The following is a 15,022-nucleotide window of genomic DNA, read 5'->3' as shown; positions in this document are numbered from 1 at the left end:
GTCTGTTCCAGAGATGAGAAAGTTGAACAATTATTTTTTCCAGAGCAAAGAGGTTTGGTTTGCAGCCCTTGGAACTATTGATAAGATTGAATGAAATTATGAAGTAGAATGATTTAATATGACTCTTGTCTGTATTCTGAAACAGTCAGTTCAGTTGCGGGCGCTATGTCCAAGTGAAGAGGAAATGAGATAGCCATATTGGAGTTGGCCACAGGATCGCCCTGCTGTTGTCTCGGCAGAGTCAATTCCTTCTTCATGTGGTGATCTTGATGAGTTGAACAAGGTGGTAAGCTTGTTGAGGTCCGAGTTGTTTCAAGTAAAGCGGGAAAAAGACGTCATTCACTTAAAGGTCATACGGATGGAAAAACTGTTGGACCAATGTTTAGGTCCTCAGTTTGAGCAGGAAGTAAGGAGGGACCTAGCTTTACTGAAACAGAGGACGAATCGTTGTGTCGTCTCACATCCATTTAAGGGATATGGGGAAATGGATGACATTCAATGGGATGAAGGGCCAAGTAACAGAAATGAGGGAGAGGAAAAGGAAGATGAAGGGATTGAAGGGGGTGAAGGGCCAAATAATAGAAATGAGGGAGCACATAAGGAAGAGGAGGGGATTGACGGAGAGGAAAAGGAAGAGGAGGGGATTGAAGGAGGTGAAGGGCCAAGTAATAGAAATGAGGGAGAGGAAAAGGAAGAGGAGGGGATTGAAGGGGGTGAAGTGCAAGGAAAACCAAGTGAGGTAGAGGAAGGGCAAAGGAAAAGAAGTGAAGGAGAGCAAGTGCAAGTAAAAAGTAGCAAAGAAGCCCAAAGACAGAGCAGTGAGGGAGAGGAAGTGAAAAGAAAAAGCAGTAAGGGAGAGAAACTGCAAAGGAAAAAAAGGGAGGGCAAGGAAGTGAAAACACAAACAAGTGAGGAAAAGGAAGTGCAAAAAAACCAATGTGAGAAAGAAGATAATGAAGTTATGTTACTTAGGGGTGACATGGGCGAGAGCACGGAGGGGACACTGCTTGAGTTTACTGTCGGGGACATTGATTTGGATGAACCTACAGCTGTGCTATCTCAGTTGAACGTGTGGTTGAATGATAAAAGTAAAGCTCTGGCACAAGGGGTCCAATTACGGAAAAGGAAGAGGATCATTCCTTTGTGGAAGATCGTTGAAGGCAGTGAATTGGTTCCAAAAACTGGGGCACAGACAACCGGACTGAAGATGTTAGACCCAATGAAGGCGATTCCGCATGATGATCTGGTGAAATTGCTGAAACTTTGTTGGGAATGGCGCCAGGACCCAAAGTAAGTCCCTTGCAATTATAAGATAGAAGCATGACTGTATATAATTTTTTATATACAGTGTTCTAAAACTGTTTTATATTCATAGTTTGGTGATGCAATTTGGCAACGTGGAAGCTGAGATTGAATTCTTCGCTTCCCTCGTGAAAGCTGATGGTTGGCTGAAAGGAGATGTAAGTGTAATTGATTATGCATTTGTTTTAATGTACATACATTATGAGATTGACAAGAAAAACATGTTGCAGCACATTGATTTGGGGTTGTATCTCATCCGGAAGCGACAACAACAATTGGAGACAGATTCGGTAGAAGTAGCGGACTGGACAACGACCGATGTTTTTTTTATGGTATGTCATCGGGCTTCACCAAGTGCCGTTAATAATTACACATTTTTCATACACACACTAGTGGAGGTGTTTAAGCATTGATTGTTTTGTATTTCACAGAATCACATTCGTACTTGCTTTGCGGATAATAAAAGAAAAAAACAGCAGCTTGGGTGGAAAATCAGAAAAAGTTTACTAAACGTTGTAAATGGGAAGGTTCCTCCGTGTGGGTTGGATTGGCAGACCGTCTATAAGGTGTATACCCCATTTATGTTGACGAAGTACAAGCATTGGGTGGCTGTAATGATTGATCTGGTATTGTGTGAAATCAAAGTGTACGATTCAAAGGTTTCACTAATTCCAGATGACATCGTAAAGGAAGAACTCGGCCCGCTATCAATTACGCTTCCAAATCTTCTCAACACCATCGACTTTTATGAAGAAGGTGTTTATGCAAACAATTGCAGCCGAGATTGGTGGTGTCCGTGGCCAATAGAGCGTGTGGATGTTCCACAACAGTCTAATGAGTAAGCACAACTTGCAATTTAATTTTATTACTTTCAATTGTCAATTACGTTAGAATGTCATTAGTTTAATTGATCGAGTTCTTGTTTTGCTTCAGAGGCGATTGTGGCATGTTTGTGTTAAAGTACATTGAGCTTTTCAGCGCTAAGCTTCCGTTAGCTACTTGCACCTCGCACAACATGCCTTTTTTTCGGTTGAAATTGGCTGCGGAGATAACAAGGGGAGATGCTTACTTCCCATGATATTGGTTGAAGATGACAAATGGTACATGAGAAGGTTTTGGGAATGTCCATTCTCAAACTAATGTAAATACACAATAGAGACGTACGGGTCCTTATCGAATTCTACCGCTAACTCCTTCATGACATTTACATGTTTGTTAACCAAACTGCATTGAATTGGAATTTTAAGACTGCATATGTAATTGGGATTTGAAGATGGCTTTTTAAGTGTATTACATCATTGCAAAGTGATATGTCATTGTTGATGCAAGCCACCATTAATCGCAATGTGTTGCATCATAATAGGTGTCTAAACATGCGAAAGGTTTTCCGCAGCTCAGTAGCATCAAAGTAGAAACAAAGACAATATACACAAAATCAACATACATATCACAAACGCACCGACAAGCAATACACACACAACAGACAAACAATATACACAAACTTGGCCTGCCATATACAGAGAATAGATATGCAATATACACACAGTAGACATGCAATATACACACAATAGACATGCAATATACACACAATACTCCCTTAACACACACATTAGACATGCCCTTGCCCACAATAATGATGCAATATACTTCAGTCCCCAAGTACACCAACCATAGGGAAGTCGTATTGAATAGGATATTAAACTTAACAGTTGTTCTTCCTACTAAAAGAAAGAATAAGGTCTGTTTCCCCCATTCATTCTTACTTGAGTGATACTTGTGGCCCCAATAAACATCCAATTTTGGGGCAATGATATTCCATATACATGCAGCAAACTATCAATAAACCTTCAATAAACATTCAATATCGTTTCTATAACATGCGAAATACATGCAGTTACCAAATATTACAAAATGGGTTTAGGGTCTCATTGGTGGTGCGTGCAACATGTCTTGTGCGGGAGAACTTTCACAATCTTTTAAACCGTGCAGTTAAATGATCATTAAAAGAACAAATAAAATGACAATTGATACAACTAATAAAACTAATACCAAGTCCTTAATGGACTTCAGCATGTTCAGCACTCTAGCATCATACGTGTCATCTTGATGTTCTGCTTCAGCGGATGTTACATCAACCCATTCGAATCCATTGCAACTGGTGGCTCCCTAATTGCAGGCATCATATATGGAATATAATTCTGTCAGAGTTAGACATAGGTTTTTTTTCACCCACATACATATTCTTTAAATTAAAACTTACATAGGAGGTTAGACACTTCCAGAATGGCTTCCCTCGATTTTTGTCAGATTTTGAAACCCGAAGCACCATTGTAGCTCCACAATACTGACACCTCTTTGTTTGAGCGGGAGATGAAGACGAAGACATGTTGAATCTTCTCAGTTGTACCTCTTCTCACTCAGATCTTCTCACTGAAACCTCTTCGGACTCATACCTTCTCACTCATAGTTGTCATTCATACCCCTTCACTCATAACCCTAAACTTGTCACTCAGCTCTCTCTCATCTCTGCCCAAATCGAGTTATATTTAATTTTTTTGGGATCATTTGGTGGGTTGGTCACGATGTCGACACCTGTACCGTCAGCATTGTGACATCTTTTAGCCCGAAAAGCAATATAAACTACTTCACTACCAAATATATTTTCTGAATAATGACGGGACACTGCTTCAATTTTATTAATTTATTTATATTTCATTAAGGCAACTAGTTGGATAAGAATCCGTCATTATTGGTTCCATTTTAATAACATTACTAGGGGTAGTTGGGTGTGGGAAAATGAAAAAGTATATGATGGGACCTTCTGTCACTAGTTAGTAATCCATCACATTTGTATCAATGAATTTGATAGTGGGATAAACCCAAAAATGGCTATGCAAATAGCCATTTAATTAACTTTTTGACTGTCTGACTCTGTATGCACCGTTATGACGTTTTCCCTTCTTTTGTCTTAAGTTTTAATTCACTGGGGTTCAGTTTCTTTCAAAAGGGTCAACTTGGAAAAACCCCAACTGGAAACACCTTTTCAAAACACTATAAACAGAGGCTAAAACAAAACGTGTACCCCAAATATTATCATTTATCCCCTCTGCCACTCCTCAAATCGTTCCATTCCAAAAACTTTTCAATGAATTCGAAACACTTCACTACAGTCGGAGGAAAGAGAAGGAAGCATGTCCATTTCGATATGCCCGAAGCCTTCATCCCGGAGTCCGCTTGGTTTCAAGTCATGTTATACGTGGCAACCGAATCATCGGAAGATCTCTTCCGTATGGCATCTGTGTGCCGATTGTTCCGAACTTTGGCAAACAGTCCACAAGTGTGGAACACCATTTCAATGGCAAAGTACCCATACCATCCTATCTGGTACCGTGCCAGACCTGCGGTCCAGCATTTCTTGCAACAATGCAGGGCTTGCGATAACCCTGAGTCCATATTTAGAGAAGCATTCGAAGGTTTTTTCAAGCACGGTAAGGTGGAAGCGTTGTATGGGATGCGCATTGCAGCCACGGCAGGCCATATGAAAGCGGCATATGTAGTTGGACTACTTGGTATGTCCGGAATTGGTCAGTCAAAAGAGGATGCATTACAATTCTTGTGTTCTTTGAATCAACGTAACAAAATTGATATGAAAGGAACCAGGGATGCTTTGACAGGAAGATGTCGCGGAGCATTTGTTGCAAGACATATCGTAGATATGTTTGACTATGGGAAGATTAAGTTCAATCGGTGCAGCGCTTGTAACAACAATGAATGGTATTTTGTTATTCCAGGCTGGCCTAGTGAAGACAAGATAAATCCTGCGTTGTGGACTTGTTGTAACCGATGCAAATGGCACCGTGAGAGTATTTTTTGGTGCAACATCCTGCGTGAGTATGTTGTGCCAGGGAATCACGTATTTTTGCATTAGTTTTAGTACGAATTTACGGTTTTGATGCATTGTGGACTTGCTTCTCTTCACTTCTAGGTTGGCTGGCTACGTTATACCTATCTCAGTTTAAATGTTGTTCAAATGTTGGTATTTTGTCATAAACCGTTTTATATATAAATGTATAATATTTATTATATAGCGGAATGATTACTTACATCATAGACGGCTAGGAATGACATTTTACTGACACAGATATTTTGCTCACCGACCCCAATATTCATATTTGGTAAACCAAAAGTCATGCATGGAGTAAATAGGTGTCTTTTCGCCAATGCTTGGGAATGACATTTTCCCACTTAGCATATCCGACAGGATTTGGTTACACGTTTCTTAAGCAAAAGTTGAACAGTGAATGACGTTGAATAATTTGTTTGTGTGGAAGGAGTACAATGGATGACTTGTATATTTCCATATTATGTTTGAAAACATCCCTTCAACCTAAAAAATAAAAAATTTAACAAATTGAAGAACAGAGAAACCGATGAGCACTACAAATGGCCTATTCGCACGGAAAATAAAATTGTTTTAAACAAGTTGGACTAAATATAATTAACAAATGGACAGCCTAAAAAGTAATATCATAATAATTATAATAATTGTGGATTAATAATAATAAAATACTAATGTAGCATAACCATGAAACAGGGATTTAAGTAGGAAGATGAAATCTCAATAAGTTCGTTGAAATGTTAGGATCTTTTTTATAATTTTTGTGTATTTAGTTGTGAATTTTCCAACAAAAAAAGTAATAAAATAATAATTTAGGGTAAAATGGGAGGATGTGGCCATGTTGACTGACGTACACTTGTGGAAGTGGTGAAAGGTGACGGCCTGAGATCGCGGCAGGTGTCTTCTTGCAATTAGGGTTGGCTATTTTAGTGGAAAAATCCTTGAAATTAGGTAAAAAATAGTAGGAAATTCCTACTATAGGTTGGGAAAATGACCCGGGCCTCCTTGTGACGTCATAAAACGAGGAGAACCTATAAATCATCCGTCTCGCAATGAAATAATCCAAATTGTGTTACATAACTCACTTTCCTCCTAACCCTAAGTATTGATGTTTGTTAACTTCAACTTGAATAACCTACTTCAACAACCATCTCCCGTTAATGTTGGGAATTAATTTTACAAATGCGTAACAATGAATCGGAGAATTCAGCAACGGAGATAACAATGAATCGGAGAATTCAGCAACGGAGATGGAGTGTCAATGAGTTCGTAGCAATTTTCGGATAATTTTTTTATTTTGTGTGTAATTAGTTCTGATTTTTGTAAGGAAAAGTAATAAAATAATAATTTAGGGTAAAATGGGAGGGTGTGGCCATCAGTGACGGGCTGAGATCGCGCCAGGTGTCCTCTTGCTATTATTTTGTCTTTTTTAGTGCAACAATCTGTGGACATAGGTAATAAATTCTACGAAAATCCAAAAAATGCCCGGAAAATGAGAAAATGAAAATTATTTGTACATAACTCACTTTCCTCTTAACCCAAATTCACGTTAACACGTATATTTCGGATAATATTCGAAATATAATTTCTAATAATACAACATTTAGTTTCACTATATACAATAATATGTTTTGTTATAATAATGTACATAAATAATAATTGCACATGCTTTGAAGCCATCATTGCAACTACTCCTAGAGCTTTGAAGACGTCAGTTCGTATTCAATAAGTTGTCCACATGCAACTGCACCTAGAGTTTTTAACACGTCAGAGGTATTCAATAAGTTGTCCACATGCAACTGCACCTAGAGTTATTAACACGTCACAGGTATTCAATAAGTTGTCCATATGACGCCGCATTGGGAATCAGTAATATATTTTCAATCATGTCAAATCACATAAATAATGCCATACTTTTTCTCAATAACCTCACACAAGTGAAGCAATTTTAAAACCCTTAGTGAATATTTGTCCTAGTCTATATGAGTGATTATATAATCAGTTGCATAATATTTTTTTCACAGTATATGTTAACTTTGAGAGGGATTCCATAAACATAAAATATAAAGAAAGCAAGAAATAGTAGGAAATGAACCAGTACAAAAAACAATATATAAAGTGTACATAATAATTCCATAACCTTGTCACAAACGCACTCACAAAAGCTTTTCCATAAACCTTGTCCTAACATATAATAAATAAAGGCAACATTGCATATGATGCAACCATGTCCAAATCTGATAAGTGATCAAAAACAAATGGACATGGCAGCAACATATGACTCAAGTAGATGGGCTCTTTGCATCTTCTGTTTTCGTAATTAAAGACATCAAAATATTAAGGTTTAAATCTTCCATAGTAGTTAGCATCAAAATAGCTTTGAAGCAGAGTGTAACGAAAATTCCAATTCCACTTATTTGCCTCTGCTCAAACACGAGAACCAAAATGGTTACTTCCCTTGCTGAGTATATTTGGTGACGTCGAAAACGGTAATAGATGACCAATCAAACCCGGGTACGACGAGTTTTGCATAGGATCGGAAGTAGTCGAATCCAGCTTGCATCACACGCTTCTTTGACTCCACTGCATTAGATGAGTTCTTGTATTTTTGAACAGCTACACTCCGAAGTCGTTTGTGTCTACGCTTCATGCGCTGCAACTTCGCCCTATCCAGATTGGCCTGCCTTTTGTCATCTTCAATTTGGCCTTCCACAAATTCCAAACGTGCCCTTGCCCTTTGGATTTCATCACCAAGTTGAAGATGCCTCTCCTTCCAAAAAGCAACAACTCTTTCAGACTCAAAACTTCCAACAAAATGGTCATTCTGTCTAGCAATGTCACATTGCTTGTCTGGTGACTCACTTGCGTGTCGAAGCCGGTCTTTGTTTGGAGGGGTGTTTATTATGCTCACATCAAACTTGGTTGTGCTTATGCTCATTCTTTGGGGGGAATGAGTTTGTTTGCTTGAGAGAGTATCGGTAGATGGAGACAGATTCGGTGGAGGAGTGAGTTTTGTGTGGAAGGAGATTTTATATGAAAGGGGTGATAGTAATACCAAGAAAAGGGTTCCCGCCAAAAAATATTTGGTTGACAAAGTAGAAATTATTTTTTGGTCTGATACAATCTAAGTTTAATCCTAACTAGTTTGGTTGAGTTAACTAAGTAGATGTCACTTCCATTGACTTTCTTTCAACCACTATCAGTGGTGTAAGGAGAGTGTGAGGTTGACATGCTTGAAAAGCAAAAGCTGACACCTATTTTTAAAAAATTCCCGCCAAAAAGTACATATGTTGACTACACACAAGCTTTGGTATGTTGGTCTATAAACCTATGTTCCCTTTCTCAAACAAAATTGCATATGCAATCCTCATCCTCCCAAAACAAAGAGGATTATTCAAGCATGTCAACCTCTTCAAGCGCCAACAACACAATCGAACATGACAAATTGGAGTCGCAGGTTCTATTTTCACATTGTACTCGCCGACCCCTTCCTTTTTCAACATCATTTGGGAGTGAGGGGGACTTCGATGATCCATTAGAGGCAATACATGCAGTCAGTGGCAAGCTGGATTATAATTCCAGACTGATCAATTCATGGCACGAGAAATGTGTTGAAGACGAGGCAATTTTGGCTGATCTTAACATTAGGGTGAACAAAGCGTTATCCCAAAAGAACAAGTACTTGAAGCTGAGTCATAGCAGGAAGCTGAAAGCTGAGGAGTTGGATACAGTAATGAATGATGAAATGAAAGGTTGTTTGATGAACCATATGCGATGCGAACAGCACCATACTGAACTGGAGTTGGCATTCAACGAAGGATTCGACAAATTCCGAGCATTTGCGGCAACTACTCATACAAGTTATGATTGGAACTATGTGTCCCCTGATGCTGTGAGAGAGATACTAGACGATGGGGGTGACATGAATGAGCATAAGCACGTCAAAGCTGCTCGGAAGAAGCCGACCGATACGACTAAGTGATTGCGGCTACCGCTGTTCAGTTGGTTGAGGGTGACCGTGGTATTGCACATATACTCCCTTAATGTCATTATCTAACTTAAAATAACACAAATATCAGTTTCATTTGCTTCATATATAATTATTGGGACTATGTATTGCAAGTCATCATGTGTTATAATGTCTAACATTATATTTTGCAAATATGGAAATATTATTCAAGAAGCAGTCAATATCACAGAAAGCCGGGAATCAGTAAATGCTCCTTATCATGTCCATTTACATTAAAGAGCTGGAGTACTAATGTGTTCAAAAAAATCTGACACGTGAGTCATAAGTAACATAACATGTGCTATACATTGTTTACTGAATGGTTTATGGTTTATTTATATATAATAAAATTCCAAATATTGCTGAAGATTTATTTGGTGTATATCACTAGGGATATGAGTGGCCATAAGCATGTGAGACCTGCTAAGAAGAAGCTGACGAGTACGACCCAGTGATTGTGGCTACCGTTGTTCAGTTGGTTGGGGAGATCGTGGTATTGCTATGAGGAAGCACATAATATTTTGCAATCAAATGTTCTTTTGTGTGTGGAATTATGAGTATTTATGTAAGTTAGTGTACCCTTTAATATTTTTCACCTAAGTATCGAAATGCAGTTTTTGAATGTTATGTTTTTTTTTTACCCGCTGCTTTCTATTTGCTCTGTTCCAACAAAGTGCTTCAAGTATCCTTCACTTACAAAAGTGTACAAAATCGTGCCCCTAATAACCAGTCGGAAAAAGTGGCTACTGCTGGAAATGATTACTGGTAATGGAAACAACAGCTGGCTGCTGTAATTGCTGCATTACCGTGAGGATTTGAAAAATGAATCTCTGTTAAAACAAATTTCACCCTAAACTGCCCATTTTACATGGTAAAAGTCATTGCTTCTTCACATAACTACAAATTTCATACTTGATCAATTGTCTATGAAAATTTATAAATAGGGAGAAGACGTAAAATTAACATGTCTCCAAATTTCATGGAAGAATGAAACCAAGCAAATTTTCATTTCAATTACCAGTGGACATAGTAAGAGCTCATCGGTGGACCTGAACAAAAACACAATAACATTCAAAAACTGAATCTATAAAACTTCACTTGATCATTAATCTTCATAACAACCACATTTCGTCTAATACAAATATAAATCATTCAGTTGGTCCGTGCATCCTGTCAAAATCGTCGAATAATGGGTCACTACGATGTATTGGAGTTGATTCGTCATTGTTCGACGGTGATGTCCTGCATAAACATCAAACACAAGCACATAAAAATTTTACCTTTTCATATTTTAGATGTTATTACAAATAGTGTTAGCATCTTACGGTGTGTTCAAGGCTGGGCATTGTCTTCTATCATGACCAATGTGTCCACACTCCTGACAGTGTCTAATCCCTCGCTTCATTGCCTTTTCCTTTGCTCCCGTTACTCCTTTCGACCTTCCTTTGCACCTCACTCTCTTAGGGTCTTTCATATATTGTGTTTGAGAGCTGGACCCTCCAACTTCGTTATTACTTGGTCCATCCTTCAGCAACTTCAACTTCACCTGCAAACTTTTTAGAGTCTCTGACAGTAGCTCACATCCTTCTTCACTCATTAATGCATCCTCAACCACATCTGAAGCAAGTCGAGACATTGTACTCCGCTTTATTAGAAGGCCAGGATCTGCACAGTCTTTAATTTCGTTGCCATTTGCATCTGACACCAATCCACATTTCGCAGTTTTCTTCCACCTCTTCAAAATATATTTATCGGGCATATATTCAATCTGGTCCCTTCTGAACAATGCTAGGATGTGCTTGCAAATAATTCCAACAAATTCAAATCTTTTGCAGCTACACGATGCGTGGTCAGAATCTTTGACATATACGACTTCTGCCACTCTTGTTTCCCAATTTTTCCTTTCGCTCACGTTGAACACAACTTTACAAGCATCCTCTATTTTGAGCTCTAGGAAACATGCTGTACTTTGTATTAGTTCTTGCTCAAACTTTTGAAACATTGTCCTTGTGTACAAGGTAGCCATTTGTTTGTTCATTGGCATCGGTAGAAGACATTGAGCCACTTCAAATGCATCTACGTGATCAGCAACTAACTCTTTTTCACGTTGATGAGAAAGTGCCCTCTCAAATCGTATTATGAAATCCATCAACGAATTTCTCCTTGATATGTATTGCTTGAAAAAACCATGAGAACCTTCCGCTCTTTGGCTGCTTGACATTCCAGCGGCAAAAAATTGTCGTGTGTAGGCTGGAACCCAAGATTCCCTTAAATCAAACATTGAACTTAGCCATGGATGGCAGTCAAACCAGCCTTTGTAACCACAATATTCCATTGTGCATCAAACTCATCCTTATTGTCAGTATCCCATATGGCTTTCTGAAATTCAGGCCAATACTCCTTATAAGCGTCACGTGGTAACTTAACAGAGAACTTTGATGTGATGTGCCATATGCAAAGTCGATGAAATGTACTCGGGAAGGCTATTGAAATCGCTATGGCCATTGCCGCATCTTGATCTGTAATGATCGTTTTAGGTTCCCCACCTGGCATGGCTTTCTTAAAACTCCTCAAACATCCAAACAAACGATTCAGTCGTTTCCTTGCTCAAAAATGCGCATGCTAACACAATTGTCTGACCATGGTTATTAACTCCCAACATTGGTGCAAATGTCAAGTCGTATCGATTCGTGTTGAATGTGGTATCGAATACAACAACATCTCCAAAAAACCCATACGCCCGTCTAGAAGTTGCATCTGCCCAAAAACATCGACTAAACCTGTCATGCCCATCTCCCTCAATCTTGAAATAAAAAGCCTCATTTTTTTTCTGTTCAGCCATAAAATACTCGGTCACTAGTTCAACATCGTGGTTCCTCAGCTTCCCATTCACACTACATTCAAGATTGTAGATATCTTTTTTGATACAACCGATTTTATCCATTCCTCCGGATTGCACCTCGAAAATACTTACCTTCTGATGAATGGGAATATTAACTGAACCCAACTGTTTTGTGAGTACTTTTGTAGAATCTGAAATATGACGGTGTGATCTCAATAAATGCATTCTTTCTGAGGGTGTCATCTTATGATTGTGTCCCTCTGCAAAAAGAGAAATGGTATACTTCTTGCTCCCATTTGTCTTCACAACCACAATCTTTGCTTTGCAATTGCATCTACTTATTCCCCGTTGTCTTTTTCTCTCCCGAGTTTCATCCTTCCTGTATGCACCTTGTTTGCAACATACAAATTCTTTCCTCAAAATCTCTTTCTTATTTTTCCCCCAAAAGCTAGAATGAAGTCGAATACCAAAGCCAGCCAAGAATGCATATCTATTATAGAAATTGTAAACGAGGTCAAGCGAGTCAAACTTCATCCCAACTGCTGGTGTTTCCTCATTTCTTACTTCAGGAATATAAACCCTCCCATTAGCTGTTGCACATTCATCACTCTCTGAGCCCCCAGACATTTTATCTACGTATATTATTGATCCACTTCTATATTACTGCATAGCAATTATTCATTCATTAATCAGTCATTACTGCATCACAACATATCAATGCATTCCACTTACACAAAACATTGCCCAAATTGACACAAAATACGCATAGCCTAACTTCCGATTACACAAAACACAAGCAAAATTTCATAAAAGTTACGTAATCTCTTGTGAAATAATCTGGCCAAAATAACATTAGAACCAACATGTTCAACTAAAAACACAAATGTAATTCAAACCACCAATTACAGAACTTCACCCAATATCCTCTCCAACTGCTTACTCCTAATGTCATTAAGCCTAAGTTTAGGTTCTTTTACCTACATTTCATAATTTTCCACCCTGACCAACAACAATGAACTAAGTATATTTAATATTCATAAGGAAATGACACATTATTGATGCCACAAATGACGAATTTCCCACCCTCACAAAAAATAAACCTAACCCAATAAAATCAATCCAGCAAGTGAACTTACCTCTCAAAATCAATCGGGAGCTCTGAAGTCAGTCAGCTTGAAACAATGTGGTGGACATTACAGAAGACTCTTTGGTATTTGAGACTCCATCTCTACCAAAATCAAGGAACAACTGCTGCTGCGGCTTCTAGCTACAAAAACAGATATGCTACTTTGCTTTCATCTGGAATCTTGTCAGCTGAATGAAAAAGAGAAGGGGTTTTCACTTGAGCCATAGAATCAAAACAGGGCAACAACTAGGTAAGAGCCATTCTTCGTAATACCCAGGATACCATAGATCGCAGGCCTCCCAACGAGCTAATGACAGTGGAGTGACTATAAGGTTTGGGAGATTTGGATCCTTCTAATTGTGGGTTTGCTTTACATTCAAAAAGAAAGGATTGTGTTCTTCAGTTTTTCACAGAGAGGGAAAGAGGGGAACAACTGAAGTTGGGTTTCTAACGGGTTAGATTTCAACCCGATTCTACATGCACCCTCTTTTAAAAACTCACCGTTGGATGAAATCCAACGGCTCTTACATACCCCTCAAAAACACCCCTTATAACTTCCCACTCACTATAGAAGCTCCCTCGCTTCATTACCTTTTCCTTTGCTCCCGTTACTCGTTTCGACCTTCCTTTGCACCTCACTCTCTTAGGGTCTTTCATATATTGTGTTTGAGAGCTGAACCCTCCAACTTCGTTATTACTTGGTCCATCCTTCAACAACTTCAACTTCACCTGCAAACTTTTTAGAGTCTCTGACAGTAGCTCACATCCTTCTTCACTCATTAATGCATCCTCAACCACATCTGAAGCAAGTCGAGACATTGTACTCCGCTTTATTAAAAGACCAGGATCTGCAGAGTCTTTAATTTTGTTGCCATTTGCATCTGACACCAATCCAGATTTAGCAGTTTTCTTCCACCTCTTCAAAATATATTTATCCGGCATATATTCAATCTGGTCCCTTCTGAACAATGCTAGGATGTGCTTGCAAATAATTCCAACAAATTCAAATCTTTTGCAGCTACACGATGCGTGGTCAGAATCTTTGACATATACGACTTCTGCCACTCTTGTTTCCCAATTTTTCCTTTCGCCCACGTTAAAGACAACTTTAGAAGCATCCTCTGTTTTGAGCTCTAGGAAACATGCAGTACTTTGTATTAGTTCTTTCTCAAACTTTTGAAACATTTTCCTTGTGTACAAGGTAGCCATTTGTTTGTTCATTGGCATCGGTAGAATACATTGAGCCACTTCAAATGCATCTACGTGATCAGCAACTAACTCTTTTTGACGTTGATGAGAAAGTGCCCTCTCAAATTGTATTATGAAATCCATCAACGAATTTCTCTTTGATATGTATTGCTTGAAAAAACCATGAGAACCTTCCGCTCTTTGGCTGCTTGACATTCTAACGGCAAAAAAATGTCGTGCGTAGGCTGGAACCCTAGATTCCCTTAAATCAAACATTGAACTTAGCCATGGATGGTCAGTCAAACCAGCCTTTGTAACCACAATATTCCATTTTGCATCAAACTCATCCTTATTGTCAGTATCCCATATGGCTTTTTGAAATTCATGCCAATACTCCTTATAAGCAGAATGTGGTAACTTAACAGAGAACTTTGATGTGATGTGCCATATGCAAAGTCGATGAAATGTACTCGGGAAGGCTATTGAAATCGCTCTGGTCATTGCCGCATCTTGATCTGTAATGATCGTTTTAGGTTTGCCACCTGGCATGGCTTTCTTAAACTCCTCAAACATCCAAATAAACGACTCAGTCGTTTCCTTGCCCAAAAATGCGCATGCTAAGACAATTGTCTGATCATGGTTATTAACTCCCAACAT

At 38.7% G+C, this 15,022-nt stretch overlaps 5 protein-coding genes across 5 annotated transcripts; 2 read left to right on the top strand and 3 right to left on the bottom strand.

Moving 5' to 3' along the window:
• LOC109949926 lies at positions 229-2,592 on the top strand. The gene is made up of 6 exons (XM_020566878.1): positions 229-625; positions 686-1,290; positions 1,376-1,460; positions 1,533-1,634; positions 1,734-2,140; positions 2,236-2,592. The coding sequence occupies exons 1-6, from the start codon at positions 359-361 to the stop codon at positions 2,378-2,380; spliced, it is 1,611 nt and encodes a 536-aa protein (XP_020422467.1). The 5' UTR covers positions 229-358; the 3' UTR covers positions 2,381-2,592.
• Positions 4,508-5,230, top strand: LOC109949637. Its single transcript, XM_020565721.1, has one exon. The coding sequence runs from the start codon at positions 4,508-4,510 to the stop codon at positions 5,228-5,230; it is 723 nt and encodes a 240-aa protein (XP_020421310.1).
• On the bottom strand, positions 10,324-11,116 carry LOC109949810. Its single transcript, XM_020566345.1, has 2 exons — positions 10,535-11,116; positions 10,324-10,451 (listed from the first exon to the last, which is right to left on the bottom strand). The coding sequence occupies exons 1-2, from the start codon at positions 10,966-10,968 to the stop codon at positions 10,358-10,360; spliced, it is 528 nt and encodes a 175-aa protein (XP_020421934.1). The 5' UTR covers positions 10,969-11,116; the 3' UTR covers positions 10,324-10,357.
• Positions 11,770-13,221, bottom strand: LOC109949636 (protein FAR1-RELATED SEQUENCE 5-like). The gene is made up of 2 exons (XM_020565720.1): positions 13,188-13,221; positions 11,770-12,714 (listed from the first exon to the last, which is right to left on the bottom strand). The coding sequence occupies exon 2, from the start codon at positions 12,676-12,678 to the stop codon at positions 11,770-11,772; it is 909 nt and encodes a 302-aa protein (XP_020421309.1). The 5' UTR covers positions 12,679-12,714; positions 13,188-13,221.
• On the bottom strand, positions 12,954-15,022 carry LOC109949635 (protein FAR1-RELATED SEQUENCE 5-like). Its single transcript, XM_020565719.1, has 3 exons — positions 14,557-15,022; positions 13,679-14,310; positions 12,954-13,028 (listed from the first exon to the last, which is right to left on the bottom strand). The coding sequence occupies exons 1-3, from the start codon at positions 15,020-15,022 to the stop codon at positions 12,954-12,956; spliced, it is 1,173 nt and encodes a 390-aa protein (XP_020421308.1).

The sequence above is a fragment of the Prunus persica genome, chromosome G6 (genome assembly GCF_000346465.2).
Source record: "Prunus persica cultivar Lovell chromosome G6, Prunus_persica_NCBIv2, whole genome shotgun sequence".
Classification (NCBI taxonomy): domain Eukaryota; kingdom Viridiplantae; phylum Streptophyta; class Magnoliopsida; order Rosales; family Rosaceae; genus Prunus; species Prunus persica.
The sequence above is the reverse complement of the archived record's forward strand: the minus strand, read 5'-3'. Positions and strand labels throughout refer to the sequence as shown.

Coding starts and splice junctions, on each gene's coding strand:
- LOC109949636 (XM_020565720.1), bottom strand. CDS start 12,678: ATGTCTGGGGGCTCAGAGAGTGATGAATGTGCAACAGCTAATGGGAGG.
- LOC109949637 (XM_020565721.1), top strand. CDS start 4,508: ATGCCCGAAGCCTTCATCCCGGAGTCCGCTTGGTTTCAAGTCATGTTA.
- LOC109949810 (XM_020566345.1), bottom strand. CDS start 10,968: ATGCCCGATAAATATATTTTGAAGAGGTGGAAGAAAACTGCGAAATGT. Junction 10,452..10,534: donor TGCCCAGCCTTGAACACACC/GTAAGATGCTAA, acceptor ATGTTTATGCAG/GACATCACCGTCGAACAATG.
- LOC109949926 (XM_020566878.1), top strand. CDS start 359: ATGGAAAAACTGTTGGACCAATGTTTAGGTCCTCAGTTTGAGCAGGAA. Junction 626..685: donor AGGAGGGGATTGACGGAGAG/GAAAAGGAAGAG, acceptor AATGAGGGAGAG/GAAAAGGAAGAGGAGGGGAT. Junction 1,461..1,532: donor ATGGTTGGCTGAAAGGAGAT/GTAAGTGTAATT, acceptor AACATGTTGCAG/CACATTGATTTGGGGTTGTA.
- LOC109949635 (XM_020565719.1), bottom strand. CDS start 15,022: ATGTTGGGAGTTAATAACCATGATCAGACAATTGTCTTAGCATGCGCA. Junction 14,311..14,556: donor AAGCAGCCAAAGAGCGGAAG/GTTCTCATGGTT, acceptor CATGTTTCCTAG/AGCTCAAAACAGAGGATGCT. Junction 13,029..13,678: donor CCGTTGGATTTCATCCAACG/GTGAGTTTTTAA, acceptor TATGAAATGTAG/GTAAAAGAACCTAAACTTAG.